Genomic DNA, 26819 nt, shown 5'->3' with positions numbered 1-26819 from the left:
GATTGAATTTGTCCTGCGTTTTGTGAACAGGACATACCTGGGCAATTTTCACAAGTCTGGGCTGAAAGGGTTTTATTTTGAGGACAGTTTGTATTCTCTTGAGTTTAGAAGGTTAAGGCATGATCTAATTGACGTGTTAAAAATGATAAAGGGGTTCAATAGGATAGATACAGAGTAATTATTTCCTATGGTGTGGTAATCCAGAACAAGAAGTCATAATCTTAAAATTCGAGCTAGGTATAAAAGTTAAATCAGGAAGTACTTTTTAACACAAAGGGTGGTGGAAATCTGGAAATCGTTCTCCCAAAAGGTTGTGGTGCTGTGTCGATTGAAATTTTGAAGACTGAGCTTGATAGACTTTTGTTGGGTAACAGGATCAAGGGATATGGAACAAAGGCGAATAAATGGAGTTGTGGTACAGAGAAGCCATGATACAGCCACAAGGGACTGACTGGCCTATTCCTGTTCCTATGATCGTAACTCCAACAAAAGAAGGTTAATCACCTGTCCCTTCAGTGGCATCACCATCGCTGAGTTCCTGGGGGTTCCTGACCAGAAATTTAACTGGACCAGCCATAGCAAAACTGGCTACAACAGCAGGATAAAGGCTGGGTGGCTCACTTCCTGAATCCTCAATGCTGCATGGGAAGGCTCAAGTCAGGAGTATGATGGAATAGATCACACTCGCCTAGTCGGGTACAACAAGATTTAAAATGTTTGATATCATCCAGGCTAAGGCAGTCTGCTTGATTGGACCTCTGCCAATGTACTCACTATCCATACCTCCACCACAGGTGCTTTGTGGCTGCTGATGCACTATTTATAGGATGCACTGCAACAATTCACTTAGCTTACCTCTACAGCACCTTCCAACCTATAATCTCTGTCCTCAAAAGGCAAGAGCAGCAAAAATTTGGGAACACCATTAGTTTTAAGTTCCCCTCTAAGTATCGCACCATTCTGACAACATATATCATTGCTTCTTCATTGTAACTGGGTCAGAATTCTGTACCTGAAACCATTGTGGAACTACCAATACCACATGGACTGCAGTGGTTCAAAGAGGAGGCCCTCCTTCATCTTTCATAGAAACTAGAGATGGTCAATAAATGCGACCTTTCCAAGGATACCCGAGGACAGGTCAGAAAAGGAGGTTAATAAGTGGGAACATTGGGACTGGTTCTGGAGAATTGGGAGGCCAGAGACTGGCAATGTTGGGATTTTTTGGGTTCTAGCAGTATGACAGGGGTAGGTTCTAGTTGTCGTGTGGAGAAGAGGGGCCCAGGAGGATATTTACCCTTTTATGCACTAATAGTCTGTTTCCTGACTATGTGGGGTAGGTTTTTAACTTGTTGCTTGGGCAGAAAACTGAAATCAATAGAAATGAAAATTGGGCAGTTTATATAACAGATGGCTGATCCGCAATGCCAGTTTTAGCATTAAGTGGCAAGTTGAAAATACAGTCTTCCGTAAACAAAGTATAAGTCTTGAAATAACAACATGCATTTATGTAGCACCTTTTAATGCTATTACAATATACATCAATGATTTAGATGAAGGAATTGAGAGTAATATCTCCAAGTTTGCAGATGACACTAAGCTGGGTGGCAGTGTGAGCTGCGAGTAGAAATCCAAGAGGCTGCAGGGTGACTTGGACAGGTTAGGTGAGTGGGCAAATGCATGGCAGATGCAATATAATGTGGATAAATGTGAGGTTATCCACTTTGGGGGCAAAAACACGAAGGCAGAATATTATCTGAATGGTGGCAGATTAGGAAAAGGGGAGGTGCAACGAGACCTGGGTGTCATGGTACATCAGTAATTGAAGGTTGGCATGCAGGTGCAGCAGGCGGTGAAGAAGACAAATGGCATGTTGGCCTTCATAGCTAGGGGATTTGAGTATAGGAGCAGGGAGGCCTTGCTGCAGCTGTACAGGGCCTTGGTGAGGCCTCATCTGGAATATTGTGTTCAGTTTTGGTTTCCTAATTTGAATAAGGACGTTCATGCTATTGAGGGAGTGCAGCGAAGGTTCACCAGACTGATTCCTGAGATGGCAGGACTGACATATGAGGAGAGATGGATCGACTGGACCTGTATTCACTGGAGTTTGGAAGAATGAGAGGAGATCTCATAGAAACATATAAAATTCTGACGAGACTGGACAGGTTAGATGCAGGAAGAATGTTCCCGATGTTGGGGGCGTCAAGAACCAGGGGTCACAGTCTAAGGATAAGGGGTAAGCCATTTAGGACTGAGATGAGGAGAAACTTCTTCATTCAGAGAGTTTTTAATCTCTGGAATTCTCTTCCGCAGAGAATTGTTGATGCCAATTCGTTAGATATATTCAAGAGGGAATTGGATATGGCCCTTATGGCTAAAGGAATCAAAGGGTATGGAGAGAAAGCAGGAAAGGGGGACTGAGGTGAATGATCAGCCATGATCTTATTGAATGGTGGTGCAAGCTCGAAGGGCCGAATGGCCTACTCCTTCACCCAATTTTCTATGTTTAGATGTTTCTATGTTCCAAGGCACTTCAGGAGTGTAATCAGACAAAAATTGACACAGAGCCAAAGGAAGAGACATTAGAACAGGTGACCCAAGATATAGGTTTTAAGGAACGCTTAGAGGAGGAGAGGAAGGTGCAGAGGCGGAGAGATTTAGAAAAGGAATTCCGGAGCTTAAGTCCTAGACGGCTGAAGGCACGGCTCCCAATGGAGGAAGTGGGGGGTACATGAGATCAGAGTTGGAGTACCAGAATTCTTGGAGGGTTATAGGGTCGGGGGAGGGTACAGAGATGGAGAGGGACAAGGCCTTAGATTTTTAAATCGAGGCATTAGTGGACTGGGAGCAAATGTAGGTCAATGTAGCACAGGGGTTGGATGACTGGGATGCTCAAAAGTTTATTATTTACACAATTTCTAAGTTTTTACATAAAAATATCTAAGTTTTTTTTTTAAGTTCAGCTAGTTCAGAAGACTTTTTAAAACAAATATACAACTAAAATATAAAAGAAGCAAGTGACAAAAAAATTCATTACTCGGTGAACAATCTGTTGTTTTCTTTTCTGTTAACAAAGAAACCATGATCATTGTTGTTGCTGATTACAGGTGTTGCCTGTCTGAACATTTCACAGAAGAATATGGCATTTGTTAATGGCCTACTCCTGCTCCTATTTCTTTTGTTTTTATGTTAATGAAATTTTAAAATGCATAACTTGTCTGAATAAAAGCTTTGAGAATTCAGTCTCAAGTTTCCAATATCTTTTGGAAAAAGCAAATAAATTCTCTCGCCCCCCAAAATGAGGGACTCACCAGTCTACCCTTCAATTCTTGTTCCCAGGCAGGCGAGATGGAACAGGATCCCCTCCTCCTCTCCATCGTCTGCACTTGGGCCTCCAAAGTGACATCAGCAAACCTGGGTGCCTGATCTACAGGTCTTGCATCCAATTCTCTGTTGACGAGTGTTCCCTCCTTCTGCAGTCACAGTGCACCTCCCCTTTGAGATGTTCTGGCTGTCTTTAAATGTTGTCAGAGATGCCCTATTTCCCACCCCTCCAAGCAGATGCACAGCCAATAAGCAGCATTTTGAAGGTAGCGCTGGCTGCACGTCTCACCCATGATAATGAGCTGCCAACACTAATTTCGTGTGGTCCCTGTGTGACCATACTCTGGCGCGATCGAATTACTTGGCCTTTGAATTGATATAGCACTCTTTCACGTATTCCAAGCACTTATCAATCAATTAATTACTTTTGAAGCATAGTTTGTTGTTTTATAGGCAAACGCAGTAAGGAATTTGTGAACAGCATGGTCCCACAAACAGCAAATTGAACGTTTAATCCATTTTGGTCGTGTCAGTTGAGGAAAGAATGTTGGCTAGGACAGTGGGAGAAGTCCTGCTCTTCCTTAAATAGTTATGTAGAATCTTTTCTGTCGACACAAATAGGCAGCTGGGGCTTTTATTTGATGACTTCTCCAAATAACACCAATTCTGATAATACAGCATGCACTCATTACCTTGCTGAAATGTCAGCCCAGATTATTTGCTCAAGTACTTGAGTGGGACGATTCCATAACTTGCTGATTCAAGGACAAGTACTAGTACTGAGCCAAGAAGACACTAGTGAGATGACCATCATAAGCCCAATCCTATTATATCCCAGCATTCCTTAAGCATGTTTCCAACTTAGTCTTTTGGATAGTCTTTAGAAATGATTGCATAGTGTGGAGAGTAATTGTGTTGCCATTCCTGCCAACCTGGCTAAGATTAACTACCATGGCACAGACCAGGGACTTCGCTGGACTTTATGGCTCAGCTAATTGCTGGATGAGCTTGGTGAGTCATCGAGAAGATTAAAATTCTTCTGTGCTTTATTTTTGGTGCCCTGGTTTAAAGTCTTTGCACCAAATTCCTGTTTGCACTATCTTAAGGTCATTTATCTATTTAAAGTAATCAGATTAATATCCTTATCAAAGCAGCACGCATAGATATTTAACATGAGCATGTTAACTAGTGCACTATAAATACTGCTCGGAGGAATTTTAACTCCTTGATGTTCATGGGAAAAAACGTGAAGAAGGCAAAAGGCAGTAAGTATGAATAGTGTGAAAAATACAAGTCAGAGCACAGGATGAACTGAGTTCAAGAAAGTTTTTAGTGATTGAGCTAGGATGATTTTCAGTGCCAAAAGATCCCATCATCTATCCTTTGTATGCAATGTGTATAGGGAGTTCTGGGGCTTGCTGTTTGCTTGAAAGTAAGAGTGGAATGGTAAAATGAAACAGCTTAGTCTCTGATAGAAAGAACTTAGAAGGGCCACCAAAACATGTTAAAGGACATACTCCCTAGTCTAGAAATTCCAGTGGCACCATTGTGGCTATGAAATGCAGTGGTGTAGGAATGCTGCTTGCTCCTATGGTGCCTGCCTGGCTGGCTTAATGACGACGGCATCTCAAATTCTGGAACTTCAAAAAAGCAGACTGGGAAACCTTCCAAAGGTCAGTTGACACCAACATCCGGTTGGTTCCACCAATCACCAATGCCTTCAACAAATTTATAGGAATTATTAAAGCTATCACAAAAGACAGTATACCTCGGGGGTTTAGAAAGACATATATTTCTTGTTGGACAGAAGAAAGCGGGGCTCTCTACAAGGAGTATTCGCTGAACAAGAACCCAGCCACCGCAATGCTGAAATTCTTGAACTCAGCGCAATGTGAAAGGTGGAGGAGCTTTATGGAGAAGACTAACTTCACTCACTCCAGCAGAAAAGCATGGGCTCTGCTCCGTCAACTTGGTGAGGTAAACCCCGCCTATAAACACAGGATGACCATCAGAGATGATGCCATTGCATTCCACTTGATACAAACATCAAAGGCTCCGGTGGACAAAGAATTTCGATGCCAGTTGAAGCGGCAACTTTCGACAAACTTGATGGCGGCACCAAGATCGTCAACTATGTCTGATCCATTCATCTTGGACGAACTAATCGCAGGCCTGTCGAGAACCCAATCTGGAAAAGCTGCTGGCCCAGATGTTGTTTACCCAGAATTCTTAAAAGCACTGGGACCCAAAGCGAAGAGATAGTTGACCTCTTCTGAAGTACTGGTAAAATCCACCTATTTGGCGAGAGACTAAAATAATTGCAGGGGAAGATTGCTTGTGAATTCTCCGACTATCGCCCGATCTCCTTACTTTGCACTTGTTATAAAGTGCTGGAGAGGCCATTACTCCACAGACTTGCCCCCATCATCGAGCCAACTATTTCAAAGGAGCAAGTGGGCTTCCGGACCGGCCGTAACTGCTGCGGCCATGTAATAGCTTTAACAACGCACGTTGAAGCAGGCTTCCAGTGCCAGCTCAAGACCGCTGTAGCACTTGCAGACCTGTCAGCGGCGTATGACACAGCATGGAAGCTTGGACTGCTTTTCAAGCTCTCCACCATTTTACCCTGCAGAACAGCAATCCATCTTCTCAACTCCATGCTCAAACAACCGACGCTTCCATGTGTACCTTGGCACCCAGAAGAGCAGATATAGAATATTGAACAACGGACTCCCACAGGGTTCTGTCCTGGCACCCATGTTATTGAACGTTTACACTAGTGACCTGCCCGAAACAGAGTCCCGCAAGTTTGTGTACGCTGATCACATTGCCTTGACCACACAAAACGTGAATCTTTCATCATCAAAGAGACCCTGACCAGTGATGGACAGAGGATGGAGACCTACTTCCACCGATGGCGACTTCGGCCTAATCCGCAAAAGACCGTCTCCTCTATTCCACCTCAACACCCATCAAGCAAACCAAGCTTTGAAAGTCTTCTTTTGCAATGCAGAGATAAACCATGCTAAAACCCCCTCTATTTAGGAATCATGCTTGATTGCACCCTGTCATATAGATAACATCTCCAGAATCTTGGGAAGAAACTAAAGAGTAGGGTCAAATTGATCCAGACCGAATCCAAATCTGGAGCAGACGCTCAAACCCTCTCTATGGCAGTACTCGCCCTGGTGTACTCTACAGCGGAGTACTGCTCGGAGTACTGCTGTCGGGCTTGGCTATCAAGTTTGCATGTCAAATCCGTTGATGTCCAGCTGAATTCTGCTGAGAATTATCACCGGTGCTCTTTTATCAACACCAATACTTTGGCTGCCCGTGCTTGCATCATTACACCACCACAGCTACGCCGCGAATATGCAGTCTCCAGAGACTATAACCGCTACAGCAGCAAAGACCTACCGATCCAGGCCAACTTGAACAACATAGCACCAGCCCGTCTCAAATCTAAAAGGCCATTTTGGACCGTCGCCGAAGCCTTTCAGCAATCTCCTCTCAGCCTTGATGACCGATGGCAAAATGCTTGGAAGATCTGCGACATACGGAATAGATTCCTTATAAAGCGAGGACCCCACAGTACAACCTGAAAGATCAAACCTTCTTCGCAAACAGTGGACAACCATCAACCACCTCAGAACTGGTCATGGTAGACACTGCCACCTTCTCTATAAATGGAAGAATAGAGCATCCCCATCATACGACTATGGAGCTCCTAATCAGATCCTGGAGCACATCATTGAGCACTGCCCTCAGAGGAAATTTGCAGGCAGCCGACAAAATATCCACGCTGTTGCACCGGAAGCTTTGGCCTGGAAAACCAACTTAGATATTGACATTTGATTTGCTTTGCTACTGCCATACGAAAGAAGAAGAAGAATATCTGCTGGGGAATCCACTCAACAGACCCAGAGATATTTTGGAGCGGCAACTTCCTACGCCAACGATGGGGGAAAGACAGCCCTGTCTGGCCAAAGGCTAAAGTGGCTTCGAACTACTTCCGTGCTGCTCCTGTGGTAGTGGACCTCAACTTTAAATATCATTTTGGGGATGTTTGCCATTTGAGTACAGCATTGTGGTATATGGGCCCGTACAGCTAGTATGCCTTCTTCATGTAGTGTAACTGCAGGACTTCAGGGGGAGCCCAAGATCCTATCAGATACACTCCCAAAAGTGACATCGGGACAGAAGGGCGCATTACTAAAGAGCAGAAGTTTTAGACTCATGCCAATGAATTCACTATCTCCAGAAAATTATAATTTGGGAGAACCAAAAGAACATACATATTTAATTGCCATTTACTGAGTCAACTTTTCAATTATAGTATTGAGTTACATCATCAGCAAAATGCTTTCAGCATTAGCTTGTATAAGTATTTTGAATATTTTCCTGTATATGTTACCTGTAATCAATCCATAATTAATCTCAGCAACTCAAAGTAACAAAACCCGAAAGATATGCCATAATCTATTCCAAAATTAAAGTCCTTGCTCTTTTTAGTCTTTTTCTCATGGGAGTATTTTGTTCACATTCAAAAGCTTCTTACTTAGCTAACAGTTAATGACAAGTTTTATGTGTATTCTAATTTGTTCTCACTAGTACACTCCAAAGTCCTAACTATAATTTTTGTTTTATGCCTGCCTGCCAATTTCAAGGTCATAGTCTTTTCCTTGGAGATTTTAATTTCTTTATTGCAGTAGATCATTTACAGATTCCCTGAACAGAAACACAGCAATGGAAAATCACAGCACCCTTTATCTCTGGCAGCTTGGGCATGCTGATCAACCAGAGACTAGAATAAAGGAACAGCTGTTGCTAGGCAGTGGGAACCATGTATCCTAGCAACCCACATACTTACAATGGAAACATAAGGAACGTGAAGTGATCTTAGGCATGTGGCTGGTTACTGTTGAGACAGTTTAATGCTGGACTGTCAAGAAATGTGAGATATAAAGGAAGAGCAAGTGGAAAATAGTGAAATAAACTATTTGTAACTTATAGGTGCACAGAAGCAGCTCTGAAATGTAGTAGTTTCTAAGGAAAAGATCGTGTTGCTGATCTCTTCTGAAAGGTTTGCTGTAGAAAATAATGGCTTTCCTGTTTAATTACATTATTTTTAAAATTTGTTTTAAAACCATATTATCAAACTATAGATAAAAAGGAAAAGTGTTAATGTTAAAAATTTGAATAAAAAAACAAAAATGGTGGAAGTGCACAGCAAGTCAGTCAGTACCTGAAAGAGAAAGATAGGTTAACATTTCACCTCGAAATACACCACCTGAAACATTAACCTATTTTTCTCTTTCAGGTGCAGATTAATCTAGATATCTTCAGCATTTTTGTTCATATTTAGTTGAAGCTAATAGTGTATTAGAGGATACTTGTATGTCCTGGTGGGTCCATGAATTGCATTGAACATTGTCTTACTACAAAACCAGTGTGTAATGTTTATATAGTGCTTTAATTTAAGATGTATATATTGAATTGGAGAAATAGACTTTGTGGTTTATGAGAAGGACTCAGTTATTTTCCAGTGACAGATAAATAACTCTCCGAGATCAGGCCATACCAATACTGTTGGCATGTGTAGTGCATTTGAGTATCGACAACGATCTCAGGATAGAAACTTGAGAATTGAGCATGATAGTGGCCAGTTCAGAAAGAAAAAGCAATGTGAAGGAAGTTAAATGATAAAGCAGGTATAGAGTAGATGAGAGAAAATGTAGGAAATAAAATAAGTTGGAGAAACAGACAGGAACAACTTTGGAGAGAGAGAATAATATTGCAAGGTAGCCAGACTGGGCAGAAATAAATTCAAACAACAACTTGTATTTATATAGTGTCTTCAACATTGTAAAATGTCCCAAGGCACTTCACAGGAGTATTATCAGCCCCAAAATTTGACACTGAAACACAAAAGGAGAAATGATTGCAGTTGACCAAAATTTAGTCAAAGAGGGAGGTTTTAAGGAGCATCTTAAAGAAGGAAAGAGGCGGAGAGGTTTAGGCAGGGAATTCTAGAGCTTAGGGCCTAGGCAACAGAAGGCATGGCCACCAATGATTGTGATTTTAATCAGGGATGCTCAAAAGGGCAGAAGTAGAGGAGCACAGCTATCTCGAGTGGGGGGGTGGGGGAAGGATTTGAAAACAAGGATGAGAATTTTGAAATCGAGGCATTGCTTAACCGGCAGCCAGTGTAGGTCAGCGCGCACAGGGGTGATGGGTGAATGGGTCTTGGTGCGCATTAGGACACGGGCAACCGAGTTTTGGATCACCAAGTTTACATAGGGTAGAAAGTAGGAGGCCAGCCAGGAGTGTGTTGGAATAGTCAAGTCTAGAGGTAACAAAGGCATGATGAGGTTTTCAGCAGTGGATGAGCTGAGGCAAGGGCGGAGACAGGCGATGTTACGGGGGTGGAATAGGCAGTTTTAGTTATGCTGCGGATATGTGGTCAAAAGCTCATTTCAGGGTCAAATATGACACCAAGGTTGCGAACAGTGTGGTTCAGTCTCCGACAGAAGTTAGGGAGAGGGATGGAGTCAGTGGCTAGGGAACGGAGTTTGTGGCGGGGACTGGAAACAATGGCTTCGGTCTTCCCGATATTTAATTGGAGAAAATTTCTGCTCATCCAGAAAATTTGGAGACTGGGGAGGGGTCCAAAGAAGTAGTAGCGAGGTAGAGCTTGGGTGTCATCAGCATACATGTGGAAACTGATGCTGTGTTTTCGGATGATGTCGCCAAGGGGCAACATATAGATGAGAAATAGGAGGGGGCCGAGGATAGATCCTTGGGGGACACCAGATGTAACGATGCGGGAGCAGGAAGATGTCATTGCAGGTGATTTCCCGACTATGATTATATAGATAAGAATGGAACCAGGCAAGTGCAGTCCCATCCAGCTGGACGACGGTGGAGAGGCGTTGGAGAAGGATGGAGTGGTTAACCATGTCAAAGTCTGCCGACAAGTCAAGAGGGACGAAGAGGGATAGTTTTCCTTTGTCACTCTCACAAAGGATGTCATTTGTGACTTTGATGAAAGCCATTTCGGTACTGAGGCAGAGGCGGAAACCTGATTGGAGGGATTCAAACATAGAGTTGCGGGAAGGATGGGCACAGATTTTGGGGGAGATAACACGTTCAAGGACTTGGGAGAGGAAAGAGAGGTTGGAGATGGGGTGGCAGTTTGTAAGAACGAGGGGTCAAGGGTTGTTTTTTTGAGGAGAGGGGTGATGATGGCAGATTTGAAGGAGAGGGGGACAGTACCTGAGGAGAGAGAACCGTTAACAATCTCAGCCAACATGGGAGCCAGAAAAGGAAGTTAGGTGGTTAGCAGTTTGGTGGGAATAGGGTCGAGGGAGTAGGAAGTGCATCTCATGGACAAGATGAACATGAAGAGGTCATGAGGGGTGATAGGAGAGAACACAAGACCACAAGAAATAGGAGCAGGAGTAGGCTATTTGACCCCTCGAGCCTGCTCCGCCATTTAATAAGATCATGACTGATCTGCTCATGGACTCAGTTCCACTTCCCTACCCGCTCCCCATAATCCTTTATTCCCTTATCGCTCAAAAATCTGTATCTCCGCCTTAAATACATTCAAAGACCCAGCCTCCACAGCTCTCTGGGGCAGTGAATTCCACAGATTTACAACCCTCTGAGAGAAGAAATTCCTCCTCATCTCAGTTTTAAATGGGCGGCCTCTTATTCTGAGACTATGCCCCCTAGTTTTAATTTCCTCCATGAATGGAAATCTACTCGCTACATCCATCTTGTCCACCCTCTCATTATCTTATATGTTTCGATAAGATCACCTCTCATTCTTCTGAACTCCAATGAGTATAGACCCAACCTACTCAACCTATCTTCATAAGTCAACCCCCCCATCTCCGGAATCAACCTAGTGAACCTTGTCTAAACAGCCTCCAATGCAAGTATATCCTTTCTTAAATACGGAGACCAAAACTGTACGCAGTACTCTAGGTTGTGGCCTCACCAATACCCCGTACAATTGTAGCAGGATGTCTCTGATTTTATATTCTATCCCCTTTACAATAAAGGCCAACAATCCATTTGCCTTCCTGATTACTTGCTGTACCTGCATACTTTTTGTATTTCATGCACAAGGACTCCCAGGTCCCTCTGTACTGAAGGACTTTGCAATTTTTCTCCATTTAAATTATAATCTGCTTTTCTATTTTTTCCGCCAAAGTGGATAACCTCACATTTTCCTACATTATACTCCATCTGCCAAATTTTTGCTCACTCACTTAGCCTGTCTATATCCTTTTGCAGATTTTTTGTGTCCTCACAATTTGTTTTCCCACCCATCTTTGTGTTATCAGCAAACTTGGTTACGTTACACTCGATCCCTTCATCCAAGTCATTAATATAGATTGTAAATAGTTGAGGCACCAGCACTGATCCCTGCGACACCCCACTAGTCACAGTTTATCAACCGGAAAATGACCCGTTTATCCCGACTCTCTGTTTTCTGTAAGTTAGCCAATCCTCTATCCATGCTAATATATTACCCCCAACCCCATGAACCTTTATCTTGTGCAGTAATCTTTTATGTGGCACCTTATTGAATGCCTTCTGGAAATCCAAATACACCACATCCACTGGTTCCCCCTTATCCACCCTGCTCATTACAAATTGGAAAAATATGCAAGTTCAGGGCTAGGGCAGGGGAGATCCTTGGAGGAAGTTTTCTGAGTGGGCAGGGAAGGGATGGGAAGTGGCAGAGGCAGCTGAATGAAGGGTCTCAATCTTGGAGACAAATAATCCCATGAACTCCTCACACTTGTTGTCGGAAGTGAGGGTGGAGGAGACTGGTGAAGGGTTTAAGAAGACTGTTAGCAGATGAGAATACACGGCGTGTTTTATCTTTGCATTCCAGAATGATTTTGGAATAGTGAGCAATTTTGGTAAATGAGGGCAGGATTCAATAATGCTTTATGTGGTCCAGCCAGATCTGGCAGTGAATAGCTAAACCGGTTGCCCACCATATCCGTTCAAGTCTGCATCTCTTGGACTTAAGGGAGAGAAGCTGAGGGTCGTACCAGGGGGAATGGCCAGGGTGAGGGAGAGTAATTGCTTTAATAGGGAATAGGGCATCAAAGGTGGTGGTGAGGGTGTGGTTGAGCAGATCGGTAACTGCAGAACTATCATGGTGAATGGAGGGCCAAAGGCTGGACAGTTGGGATTTCATAAGTGCAGTTGTAAGAGAGTTGTTCGAGAATTTTTTCCAGGGGTGGGTACAGAAGGAAGTTGGTTTGGGGTGGGGGTTGGAAGGGGGATGTGGTCGGAGATGGCCTTATTTGCAATTGACACGATGGGAGTAGCAAGGCCACGAGAGATGGCCGTGAATATGGGTTGGGGAGTTTACATGGAGGGAGCGATTAAGGGAGGATAGGAGGCTAGTGAACTCAGAGGAGAGAGAGCATGATGAATTGAGATGGAGGTTGAAATCACCAAGGATGAGAAGTTATTCGATGCAGAGGCTAAGGGAGGAAAGCAATGAAGAATATCGCTGAGTAGTCTTTTTATGGTACTTGGGTGGGTGGTAGAGAACGAGAATTTTAAGTTAGAGGGGTAGAATAAGGTGAGATGCTCAAAGGAGGAGAAAGTGCCGGCGGAGTAGGGGGACAGACCAAGGTGTGATTTGCTGATGAGAACCACACTGCCAGTACGGCGGACTGAGCAGTGCAAGTGGTGGAAAGTATAGCCAGGCGGGGAAGCTTCATTTAAGGGTAAGGTGTCATCACCCCTTAACTAAGTTTCCGTCAGGGCCATGATGTCGAAGCAATCATCCACAATAAGTTCAAGATGGCAAGGGCCTTGTTTGCAAACGAAGGAACATTCTAGAGGCAGATGTGGAGAAGTGATGGTTGCCCGACTGCCAGCATCCACAGGGTCAGCGCTGAGGGAGGATGAGTTGGATGGGGAGAAGATTGGCAAGATTAGCCCTCAGTTGATGCGCTGGGTGGGATCGTATGCGAGAGAGAGTAGGATGGGACAGTTGAGGTTGCTGCTTGTAAGGAGACAGTGACGAGTGCCTTCTAAACCCATCATAGGATGCCAAGTGAGGCACAGAGGGAAGCTGTAGGCTTATCTAGGAGGGAATCAAGCCTGGGATGGTGGCAGGAGAGTAGGAAGGTCGAAGAATAATGATGGATTGGGGTAGGGATTTGGAAGGACAGAGTGTCCTAGAGGAGCGATGAAAGGAGGCATGGCAACAGGAGAGCGCACGGTCAAAGAGGGATGGAGAGAAAAGGAAAAGAGGGGGAAAAAGTGGAAAAGTATTTTATGGCTCGGGTCCTGAGCGACAGCCAAAGTGCGCAAGCAAATGGACTCGGGAAAAGGACACACTTGGGTTACCTAAGCCTGTTTAAATGTAGTAATTAATGGAATACATATTTCCTGGTAGCAGGGAATAGGTTGGAGACAAGAGTAGGGAGACCAGAGTCAAAGTCAGAAGTCCCACAGAAGGACAAAGCTGACATAAGTAGGATGGAGCCAGCACGGAGCATCGACGAACCGCTGTCCATAGCAGGCGAGTGAAGTCCAGAAGCTATTTGAAGGGTAGAAAGTTCGAGGATGGAAGTTGTTGCCATCTTTTATTTTTGGGTCTGTTCGATGTAATTTTCCATGTGTACCAACCGCTGTCATTTTAGATGAAGATTTGGTGTTTGGAACTACCATCCATTTATCTGTGTTTCATGTGGAAAATCAGCATAGAGCCAGTCATTGTTCACTGCTCTCAGTTTGTTAATACTCAGATATATACAATCACATCTGTGGTAACTACATGTAATAATGAATAAAAACTGTACAAGTCACGCCTTACCCAAATTACGTTTTTGGTCCAGTTTGTTAAGGTTTCATGCTGTCATGCCAACAATACATACCACATCACTTGATACATGGGCCCCGATAATAACCGGTGATCGGGGAGGGTGTAGGGCGCAGGGCAGTCTGTAATTGGGTGAATAACCTGGCAAGGCCGGGGACATGGGGGCCCTGCCAAACTTAATGGCAGGGTCTCATTGGAATATTGTTAGGCCACGTTCCGCCCGGCAGCCTGCCAAATTGACATTCTAGCTGTCGGGTGGGAAGAAATACCAGCATCAGTGGGTCCTTTCCAAGGTAACCTTCTTGCAACTAAATTAGATTGGTATTGTTATTATCATTGTAAGGAACAGAAATGGTTCATCCAAACCAGGTGTCAAGTTACAGCTACTTCTCTTGCCATGGACTATCATGGTTTTAGGTCATGATGTGCAGAGTATGACTTAATTCAAAGAGAGAGGATTACTGTTTCTTTAAGTAATTATTTATGAACTTTGTACAAGATGGGTACAGTTCATCTTTCCATGCTGTATTCCATGCTTTGAGAAGCATACACCTGCAATAAAGAAGTGTGCACACTACACAATTTTGGTTTTTATTTCTTGTTGACGTGGTTTAAAAATCAAGGAGGTTTTATCTGCTCTGTTGCCTGTAAATTGATATTTGGTAAGGGTTGTTTTCAGTATATCTGTTTCAATTTTTTTGCTGTACAGGTTTCTCTGGTTCCCTCCTCTGCTGATGGAATACTGTTGACTTTAGCCAGGAGTTGAGCACATAATCTAAGCTGACATTTCAGTACACTACTAAGGGAGTGCAGAGTTGTTGGAAGTCCTGTACTTTCGATGAGATGTTGGGGGTAATTTTCACCTTTGTTGCTTGGGTGGCAAACTGCCATTGCGGATTGGCTGCCAATTATAGAAAGTGCCCGATTTAATTTCCATTAATTTTGATGGTAATGAAAATTGGGTGGATGGCCCACTCTGCCAGTTTACTGCTTCAGTGGTGAAGGTGAAAGTTATCCCTATTCAACTGAGGCATTGTCTGCCTATTCTGGTGACTCAGGTGGACGTTAAAATTTCCAGGGCAAGGAGTTTTCTTTGCTTCCTGGCCAGCATTGCTATCTCTTGCTTTGTGTGGTATGGCTGCTACTTACATACATAACAGCATTTACCACATGTCAAAATTCATGCACTGCATATGAAACACTTTGGAATGTTTTTAAATTGTCTTTTATTTTCATTCCAGTATTTATTGCTTAATTGCAAAGCATTGAGACTATTCTTAATTTCCAGCATCAATATAGCAATTATCAAATTTGGACTGTGATTAAGACCAAAAATTAACAAAAGAATGGCTTAGTTAATTTTTTAAATCACAGTTGTCACCAAGAAGCATAAAGTTAATTTTAGCTGAAAAATAGACGTGAACAGAAAATGCTGAAGGGGGAGGGGGGAGAGGAGAAGAGGGGGGGCGAGGAAAAGGGGGGAGCGAGGAGAAGATAGGGGGAGGAGAGAGAAGAAGATGGGAAGAAGAGAGGAAGATGGGGGGGGAAGGGAGGAAGATGGGGGGGGAAAGAGAGAAGACGATGAAGAAGCCCCACGCAGCCGATGCCGGGCGGGGCCCGCCCCAGCAAGATGCAGGCTGGGGCCCGCACCGCCAATGACGAAGAACCGGGCCCCGCCGAGGACTTCGGGCGGGGCCCGCATGCAGCCGGTGCCGGGCAGCCAACACCGCCGACTCTTCGGGCGGAGCCCGCCCCAGCGAGAGGCTGGGCGGGTGGGTCCCGCCGCTGAGGTACGATGCGCAGGCCACTCGGCCGGGGATAGGGGCGACATCCCTTCAGCCTGGGATAGGATCGTTGCCCCGGAGACAGGACGCCGGCAGCTACTGCGCACGCGCGCAGCTGCCAGCACTGTTTTCGGCGCAGGGCTGTAGCTCCGCCCCCAGCAGCTCTTGCTGTGCAGCACCGAGGTGGAATTGGGCCTACAGCTATCTGAGAATCGCGAGGTAAGTATTCGGCGCAATTTTTGTTCTATAAATTAGACGGGCCTCTCCAATGTGCGCCGTTCTAGCGGGCAGCCGAAACTTGACCCCTATATGTTGAACAAAATGATAAGATGACCATATGTAACCTGGAACCATCGAGGGAGAAAGCACCAGAATGTACCTCACAGATGCATGGTGTTGACTCTGTTACCAGTTCAGAGAATTTGGGATGAATTAAACCTTTTTGTCACTATAATCAAGGTATAAATTCAACTAAACTGAATCACAAAGACATTTTCTATCAACAGTTGTGCAGAGTGAGATATTATGCACAGCAGGTCAGTGAAAGAAAAATAATTGTGCTCTTCTGCTATGCTTTATATTTGGAGCCTTATGTTCATCTAGTCAGTCTCCTTGATGGCTCTGTTTATTACTCAGCAAGCTCCAAAAGAATGGTGCTCATTGTTACAGACTCTGATAATGGGCATTGAAGGAGTCCAACACATGATTTTCAAATACATATTGACAATGTGAGTGGTTTAGTTATGAATATGACCACCTTTTATTTTTTGAATGACACCAGCAGTTATGAATTTCTAACTAGTCTTGGCAACAGATCCAGAGCTTTAAAAGAGGAAAACAGAAAAAAGTCCTCCGTCTATAGTTAAATTGAACACTTGTTCATTATTTAATAAATTTGTTTAAGAGTTTAAAACTAGACGAGATCTGATATGACATTCTATCACTTATGGAGGACTGGAGATGGATGTTGTGGAGACAAAAGAATAATTCCAATAGCTTAAAAAAAATTGACGAGATCAGGGATTTCTTTTTGTTGTCCTGGGCATGTTCACAAATGTTTACCTAGGCAACAAGGCTCAGGAAGATTCTCTCAAAGGCCTAGAGAGTTTGGGCTCGCCTGGGGGAGTGATCTAAGATATCACAGCTGAAAAATATAGAATAAAGAAAGATAGAAAAGAATCAAACATATACTTAAAACCCCTTTTTAGTACAAGCTCCATGATCCAGTTTTGGTTTCTGTATTTAAGGAAGGATATACTTGCATTGGAGGCTGTTCAGAGAAGGTTCACGAGGTTGATTCCGGAGATGAGGGGGGTTGGCTTATGAAGATAGGCTGAGTAGGTTGGGCCTCTACTCATTGGAGTTCAGAAGAATGAGAGGTGATCTCATCGAAACATATAAGATAATGAGGGGGCTCGACAAGGTGGATGCAGAGAGGATATTTCCACTCATAGGGGAAACTAAAGGTAAAATCAACATCATCTATGAACGGTACCAGTTTAACAACTGTGTACAAGGGAACGAGCGGTTTGACAGATATCTCGTGAAAGTGAGAGAGCTAGCATCGTCATGTGATTTCGGCAATTTGAGGGATGATTTCATCAGAGACTGCATAGTCTGCAGAATATCTGATAACACTCTGCGTAAGAGTTGCAAGGATCAAGCCTAACACTCGATAAATGTGTGATGCTCTGTAAAGCTACAGAGGCCACAGTTGCGCAAATGAAATCCATGAAGCCCACTAAAACAGACTCGAAAGATGTCAAAGCTGTCAGACAAAAGCCCCGACCCACAAAGAAAGAATTCACAGAAAGAGTTCACGAACAATTGCAGATATTGTGGCAAAAGACATGAGCTGTCAAAAACTAAATGCCCAGCCAATGGGAAGACCTGCACAAATTGCGGCAAACTAAATCACTTTTCTCAAAAGTGTAGGCAGAATAGATTCGATCTCGCAACAAGCTCACCAGAATATCCACAAAGCAACGGAAAGGTTGAGAACGCGGTTAAGCTCGCAAAGCAGTTAATCAAGAAGACAAAGAAAGACTGTGGTGACTGCCACATGAACCTTTTCATCTGGCGAAACACACCAACTGAAGGCCTTAATAGTTCGCCAGTACAACGCTTGCTTGCTCACCGCACAAAGACAAATATCCCAATCGCAAATGAGGTACTCAAACCAAGAATCATACACGACGTCATCGTCAACAAAGAAAGAAACCATGCCAAACAAGCACACTACTACAACAGAGGTGCTATAGCACTTCCTACACTGCAGGAAGGAGAAACAGTGAGACTGAAGCAAACACGAGAAAGCAAAGAGTGACAAAAAGCTCAGGTTCAGAAACAAGTCGGCATTCGTTCATATCAGGTCATTACAGAAGATGGCCGCGAGTATCATAGAGATAGGAAACATCTGAGAAAGAGCGTGAGATAGTCATCGAAACTCCAGAGATCTCAGTGACATCCACAGACGATCCGCTGCCAACACAGCCAACTAACACGCGAAACAGCACTTCAATGACAACGTGTGAAAACAGAGATATGTTGCCTGATATTTCCCCTCAGAGCACTGATAAAGGGACTAAAGCAATCAGTGCACAGAACACCACTGAAACAACCAGTTTGAGGCAAAGCAACAGAATTTGCACAATACCAAAATACCTGGAGCACTATGTACAGAAATAAGAAATCATGCACTGGCCACTTGGATAAAGAATTAATAAGACAAGAGTTTTGTTGCTGTTTGTGAAACTTGTAGTTTAATACATGTATTCATAACAAGTTAACTACCCGTTTATATTGAAGCTAAATTTAATTCATTTTTATTTCTTGTGAAAGGAAAGGTGTAAGGAGATAATGTATTGCACCCTCTAGCTAGGAGGCATAGGGAGCTGTATTGAGAGAGAGGGAATGTGAAGGAACGCCATTTTAAAGCTCCACATGGCTGTCTGAAATCTCCCAAATAAATAGAGTTAAGTTGAACTAAGGGTGTTCAGGAGACCATAAAATACAATCATGTGGAATACAAAACTAATTTCCACCATTTAACATGAACAAGAATGGTAGTCAAAGAAATCCGAATGTTAATTATAATATTGGGGTAGAATTAGTAACAAACATTAAGGATATTGATTCAAAACAAAAGCAAAATACTGCGGATGCTGGAATCTGAAATAAAATCAGAAAATGCTGGAAATACTCAGCAGGTCAGACAGCATTAGTGGAGCGAGAACAGAGTTAACGTTTCAGGTCGATGACCCTTCGTCAGAACTGGGTATTGATTGCTTTGTGTTCTAATAAACCTAAAAGGCTGAGCCTTGTTAAAAGTTGCAATCGAATGCTGAAAAAGTGAATCTATGCCAGTTAACCACTCTTTGTTTGAAGTAGTAGGCACTAACTAAGAATTATCTGTGTGTATCATTTGTTGTATCCAATTGTATGTGAAATGTTTTGGGCTTTAGACATGAAACAGCTACTTTTGAACTAGCAATCAACCAGCACCAAGTATATTATCTTTCCCTTCCCTCTCTGCGTTCTCCTTCTATTTTTGAATGCTCTTCACCAGTCATTTTTTTTTTTTTTAAATGTTTTATTCGTTGCCAATCTTTCCAATTCTTTGTCAGATCAACTTGTCAGATTACAAACGCCAAAGGTCACCTTGGGCCCATTCAAGGATCACTCTGCGCCAATGCTCTTAGCCAAAAGGCCTAGAGCCAAAGCACCGTTCCTGGAAGTACTGCAATATCAGGTTTGTGCCATGGAGGTGGATGTGTGCCCCCCACCCACCTCCTATTTCCAAAAAGCATAGGAGAACCACCTTCCTGATCCAGGGAGAACCACTTTCTGGTCATGGTTACTCCCCTGTCAGGTCAGTTACAAGCATAACCTCCTTGCTCTTGTATTCCATGCCTTGACTAATAAAGGCAAGTCATTTTCCCATGCACCTGTTACACCTGCTGCATGAGAAATTGCTAACGACGCCATGGGTATCTACTATTACCTGCCCATTTGTTTCTTCCCACATGATTTTCTGGTGTCCCAGATATACTTTCCACATACAGTGATTGACGTGATTCCTCTAATCTAGTGAACTGTAGCATACTGTATTTGCTACACACTTTATTGATTCCTCTGCTACCTCGAAATGCAGATTAAGTGCTTGCTTTGCTGTGTACTTCTACTGGCCACAAGCAAAAATTTGTGATCTGGACCTCCCTTTCGCACTTGTACATTTCCAATTTTAGTCGTTTACCCTGCTCCAATCAAGTTAACTTCAGGAACAGTAAGGGTAATTTTTAATTGCCAGCCGCTCGTTCTTTGCCTTAACAATGAGTGGACAGCAGGTGAAAATCTCGGGGTCACCTGAGCCACCTGATTGATGCCCCTGGCCCCCGATACAATTTTCCAGTGGGCCTGTAAATGGGCAAGCAGCACGACTGCTTGAAACAGGCGGGTGGCTGTTTCACTGCAAATCCGGGTTCTACACCAGTTGTAGGCTTCCAATTGTAAGTGGTACAATTTGGCAGAGCAAAAATAACTCTTTTGTTGGGCCAGGTTGAGCAGCAGTGCTCAGTGTAGAAGCTGGCCAATTTCCTGTCCTTCCACAACTGATCAGCTGTTTTGGGGTGCCATGTTGGCACCCACAGCTTGTTGCTGGCATTTAAATGAGACCTGAAGTGAAAATAGTCTGGGCCCCCCGATGCGAGCATCAAGCTGACAGCACGGCTGCTCCGCCAACATAGCAACAATTTTGGTGAGATGTTGAACATTTCGCCTAGTATTTAACGTTCTCGTCCACTTTACAGCCCCCTAATCTTTTTTAAAAATTCATTCATGGAACGTGTGTGCAGCTGGCAAGGCTGGTATTTATTGCCCATCCCTAGTAGTCCTTGAGAAGGTGATGGTTAGCCGCCATCTTGAACTGCTACAGTCCATGTGGTGAAGGTACTTCCACAGTGTTGTTGGGTAAAGAGTTCCAGGATTTTGACCCAGCGACGATGAAGGAATGGTGATATATTTCCAAGTCAGGATGACGTGTGACTTGGAGGAGATGGTGTTCCCATGCACCTGCTGCCCTTGACCATCGAGGAGGTAGATGTCACAGGTTTGGGAGGTGCTGCCGAAAAAGTCTTTTGTGTTTGCAGTGCATCTTGTAGATGGTGCATAGTGCAGCCACGGTGTATCAGTGGTGGGAGGAGTGAATGTTTAAGGTGGTGGATGGGGTGCCAATCAAGCGGGCTGCTTTGTTCTGGATGGTTTCGAGCTTCTTGAATGTAGTTGGAACTGCATTCATCCAGACAAGTGAGAATATTCCATCACATTCCTGACTTGTGCTATGTAGGTGGTGGAAAGGCTTTGGAGAATCAGGAGTTGAGTCACTCACTGCAGAATATCCAGCCTATGGCCTGCTCTTATAGGCATAGTATTTATGTGGCTGCTCCATTTAAGTTTCTGGTCAGTGGTGACCCCCAGAATGTTGATGGTGGAGGATTCAATGATGGTAATGCCGTTGAATCTCAAGGGGAGGTGGTTAGACTCTCTCTCGTTGGAGATGGTCATTGCCTGACACTTGTGTGGCGTGAATGTTACTTGCGACTTATCAGCCTGAATGTCGTCAGGTCTTGCTGCATGCGGGCATGGACTGTTTCATTATGTGAGGAGTTGTGGATGGAACTGAATATTGTGCAATCATCAGCGAACATCCCCACTTCTGACCTTGTGATTGAGGGAAGGTAAATTGACGAGCAGCTGAAGAAGGTTGGGCCTAGGATACTGCCCTGAGGAACTCCTGCAGATCTCCTGGGGCTCAGATGATTGGCCTCCAATAACCACAATCATCTTCCTTTCTGCTAGGTATAACTCTAGCCAGTGGAGAGTTTTCTCCCTGATTCCCATTGACTTTAATTTTTCTAGGGCTCCTTGGTGCCACACTCGGTCAAATGCTGCCTTGGTGTCAAGGGCAGTCACTCTCCTCTCATCTCTGGAATTCAGTTCTTTTCTCCATGTTTGGACCAAGGCTGTAATGTGGTCTGGAACCGAGTGGATCTGGCAGAACCCAACTGAGCATTGCTGAGTTGGTTATTGGTGAATAAGTGTCACTTGATAGCATTGTCGACAATCCCTTCCATTACTTTGCTGATGATTGAGAGTAATCTGATGAGGCGATAGTTGGCTGGTTTGGATTTATCCTGCTTTTTCTGGACAGGACATACCTGGTCAATTTTCCACTTTGTCAGGTAGATGCCAATGTGTTAGCTGTACTTGAACAATTTGGCTTGTGGCGTGGCGAGTTCTGGAGCACAAATCTTCAGCACAACAACTGGGATGTTGTCAGGGCCCTGTATCCAGCGCACTCAGCCATTTCGTGACATTACGTGGAGTTAATCTAATTGGCTGAAGACTGGCTTCTATGATGGTTGGGACTTTAGGAGGAGGCCAAGACGGATCAACCACTCGGCACTTCTGGCTGAAGATGGTTGAAAACGCTACAGCCTTGTCTTTTGCAGTCGCATATGGTGCTTCGCCATCATTGAGGATAGGGAGCCTCCTCCTCCTGTTAGTTGTTTAATTGTCCACCACCATTGACGACATGGATATGGCAGGACTGCAGAGCTTTGAGCTGACCAGTTGGTTGTAGGATCACTTAGCTCTGTCTATAGCATGCTGCTTCCGCTGTTTAGCATGCATATAGTCCTGTATTTTCAGGTACGTCTGGTGCTGCTCCTGGCATGCTCTTTTACACTCATTGAACTAGGGTTGTTCCCCTGGCTTGATGGTAATGATAGAGTGAGAGATATGCTGGGCCATGAGGTTACAGATTGTGATGGATTACAATTTTGCCACTGCTGATGGCCCACAGTTGCCTCATGGATGGTCAGTTTTGAGCTGCTAGATCTGTTCTGAATCTGTTCCATTTAACACGGTGGTAGCGCCACGGGACTTTGTCTCCACAAGGACTGTGCGGTAATCACCTGCGGTGGTTGCAGTTGCATCTGCGACAGGTAGATTGGTGAGGGCGAGGTCAAGTAGGTTTTTCCCTCGTTGGTTCTCTCAGCACCTGTCTTAGGTCCAGTCTAGCAGCTAAGTCCTTCAGGGTTCGGTCAGTAGTGGTGCTACCAAGCCAGTCTTGGTGATGATCATTGAAGTCTCCCACCCAGATTACATTCTGTGCCCTTGCTCCCCTCAGTGCTTCTTCCAAGTGTCGTTCATCATGGAGGAGTACTGATCTCAACATTGGCTTTAGCTGGCACCCCCATTTTCACTTTTTTTTGCTATTTAAAAAAAATCTGTTCACAAGCTATTAAACTCATTGGGGTAGATTTTAACTTTGTGTAATAGTGTAAAACGGGTTGATAGCAAATGGACGGCTCAATTTACAACTCTCCTGATTTTTATTTCCTTTGATTTCAATGGAAATAAAAATTGTGAGTAATGTAATGTGTGCTGATTAACACTATCTCACAGTCAAAATCTACCCCACTAGCTTTGACCTTGTAGCCTTAGTTTGTACTGCTGACCTATTCTCTCCCCTCTCCTTTGTTTTGTTTAATCTTAGAAATTGGCTCTCTTGCCTTCCTTTCTGCAGTTTTGACAAAGTTCTTTCACCCAAAATGATAATCCATCTTTTCTTTCTTCAAATACTGTATATTTCCAGCTTTTTCCATTTTTATTAAAGTTTACTGGACTTCAACCATGTAAAAACAATGCTTTGTTACAAGTGTGGTATGGTGACATAACCAGTTGGAGTGTGAGCTTCAGGGCTGTAGTAGTTGGTACATGTCTAGTACTAGGAGGTACATTATTTTGGTTGTATGGGAAGAACATTTCTGGTAACTTTTCCCTATTTTTTTCCTCCTGCAATTTTAATCTCTGTTTTCATCTATCTGATAACTCTGTAGGCAAGAGGACAGGTGCACACTTTGCTCCAGGCCATCACAGTATGCTCTGTAGCTGGCTGCCAGGAGAGGCTAGAGACTTGGGGTAACTCCTGCCCCCCATTGTGCGATGCTGTAGCATACAGCACATCTCTGCTTGATGTACCTCAAATCTGTCAGTGAGCTGAGTGAGACTCAAATCTATGGCTGTACCTACTTTCTAAGACTATTCAAATTTATACTTAATGAATTTAATATAGTTTAGAAACTGTGTTAACAATGAAAGGATATGAAATGTTTCATTAAATTGTAAAAGTACAGTGAAATTAAATCTGTCAATCTAGCATTTGGTGTTGGGTTCCAATAGTGTTTCAGTCTCAATGAATTCCCATCTATGTTGACGCACAAAAGGTGTTCTAAAAATGTCTATAATACAGGCAAACTTCAGTATAACGAACCCCCTCAGGACTGACAGAAAAGATAGATATATCATGATGTTCACTGTCGTAGGGTTTGATGACTTGCTGCATCAGAAAAATAAAGAAACGACCAATTTGAGTTGACATTATACAGTGCATACTGCTTCATTTTAGTCATGCTTTTCTCAATGCATGCTGTCTCTATCTTCTGAACCAGTCCAAAAAGGTCATCAGTGCCACATAATGACTATGAAGTTTTGCCCAGGGACGATTGTCTTTCTGAACTCATTCAGTGAAGGGATACCTTGTTCTGAGCCTCACAAGTCTTTGTCACCTAAAGTTTCCTCATCCTCTCCCCGATTCAATGGGGGGAATTTTAACCCCCAAAAATGGGTGAGTTTGGGTGGGATGTTAAAATCACAAACTTGAACTCAACCCGCCTCGATCCCACCCACTTCCAGTTTTAAAGGGAGGTGGGAAACCAACCCGCTCCCATGAGGAGGGTTGATCCTTTAAATATTTTAGTGAGGCTGTGTGCCTTAGATTTTACCTCCATTTTAAATGTTACACTGGCCAGTTGGATTTCCTAGACCTCGGGAAAACCCATGCAACTGAAGGAAATCTAGAACCGCTGGATCCAGCAGGTAAGTGCTTTTCCATGCACTGCTGTGGGTCAGGAAGAGCAGGAGGAGCACTTCTCCCCCACTCTCCCCGGCCCACCAAACTGGCTTGTAAACCAGTCCAACCCGAGCCACAATCTCCCACCGACACGGCCTTTGCGAACTCTTTCTCTTCCCTCCCCCGGTCTGTCTGATCCCTTCCTCCCTTCTCTGCAGTTCCCAGCTACAGCCTCCAATCTCGCCCGTTTTGGGGCTTGCTCACATTTCACATCCAAAGCAATGGGAGATCAATTAGAATACTTGCAGACCCCTCACTAATTCCCTTTGTTAACCACCAGACTTCTTTCATTCTTTCTTATCTCTCTTTTTGGTTCTCTTCTACACCTTTTACATTTCTTATAGTTTTCTTCTGTATTTTCCTCCCATGGTCTCTTTTTTATTAATGTTATTTTTGCTGTAATCTCTTAATTCATAAAACCCTGCCTTTTTCATATCCCCTATACTCTTGGTTAAAATGTTTTAATCTGTACCTTAACACTTCATCAATAAATATCTCTCACAAATGGGTCAGTTATTTGATCTGCCAGTTTTTCCAACCACTTAATGGTTGGATGGTGATTCTTCTATCCCCAAAGAAATTTATATTCCCAGCCTCTAGGGTGGCTTACTGGGGCCAGTTGGCTTCAGGGTGATTCTTTGCTAGTTTAAAATCACATTGCTCACGGGTTTACAATGTAGATGATCTGGGGCACTCTTTGTAATTGAAGAATGGCTGATGTGAATAATACAGTGGGAGGAGTGTTCTTGTGAGATTGGGCTTAATAACATAATTTGTTGGGGCACTGTACAGCAAACTTGATTTTTCACCTGTCCCATAGTTGCATTGAGCATGCTTAATGCTGAAACTATTTTGAGAATTCTGTTCCTTTTGTTTTTTTTTGACATTTATAGGTCTGATTGGAAAGATTATGAGTGCCATTGAAGAAAGGGGATTTAAATTTACCGCACTTCAAATGGTAAGAAGACTAATATCATTTTGTAAAAATATTGATTTTAAAGTCACTTTTTGTGTGATACTGCGCAGGCCACAGCATGTCACTACTATGCGGCAGACTTTCTCCGGAGCATATTGCAAGGAGCCACTGGATCTATCAAGCACCTGAAGTGTTGTTTTACAAGCCCAATTTGTGGGCTTGATGATCCTCCTCCTGCTTTCATGAATCTGCGCAGGTGGGGTGGGGTGTAATAAGCCTTAATAGAAGAGGGTAGCCCTGATCCCCAAGCAATCATCTTTGAAGATTCCTGGTAGGTTGGAAAAGTAAGGAGATATTTGACTCTGGCTGAGGAAGCCTCCTGACAACATGATTACAGTCAATAGCACCCTGTATTCAGGGGAAGCTAGCCATTGCAGAGGACCCCAAGGCTTTCTCATTTTTACTGTCGTCATCAATAGGAAACAAAATGTATTTGAATGCCCTGGAAAATAGTGCATTGGTCAATTTTGATGCACAGGGTGGACCGCCAACTGTAAGATGTGTGAGATAGCCCCAGTAGCACCCTGGAACAATCTGGAGCCCAAAAAGTTCAGGACGGTTCTCACCTTAACCCCATTGGCATAGCTTCCTGTTGTGGCAGGCAACAGGTCTTCGTGCAGGAGATGGCAAAAATCAGAAACAACCTGACTCGAAGTGCAGCCTCCTCAGGCACTGCTCCTCAGACATCTAGAGAGGTCACTGTTAGCCTGTAGACACTATTGGCTGGGTAATGCTTCTGTGAGCATGTCCCCTCACTTGCTGTCTTTTCAGAGGTTCAACTGAAGCTCCTCCTGCATGTTGAGGGCTCTGCTCTTGTTGCTGCTGCTCTTCTTCCTCCATCCAGTACAGTGCAACAAGAGCAGTACCCATTAAAAAGTTTCACTCCTTAATGAG

At 43.8% G+C, this 26819-nt stretch overlaps 1 protein-coding gene across 6 annotated transcripts in view; it reads left to right on the top strand.

Annotated features, from left to right (window-relative positions):
• The window catches only part of nme7 (NME/NM23 family member 7), a 337368-nt gene that overhangs the window by 132077 nt on the left and 178472 nt on the right, over positions 1-26819 (top strand). For all 6 annotated transcript variants that reach the window (XM_070893470.1, XM_070893467.1, XM_070893471.1 and 3 more), the window contains exon 7: positions 25843-25907. In XM_070893470.1, the coding sequence (XP_070749571.1) occupies positions 25843-25907 (65 nt within the window). The remainder of the gene's footprint in view (positions 1-25842; positions 25908-26819) is intronic.

This window comes from Pristiophorus japonicus, chromosome 11, assembly GCF_044704955.1.
Source record: "Pristiophorus japonicus isolate sPriJap1 chromosome 11, sPriJap1.hap1, whole genome shotgun sequence".
Lineage (NCBI taxonomy): Eukaryota > Metazoa > Chordata > Chondrichthyes > Pristiophoridae > Pristiophorus > Pristiophorus japonicus.
The sequence above is the reverse complement of the archived record's forward strand: the minus strand, read 5'-3'. Positions and strand labels throughout refer to the sequence as shown.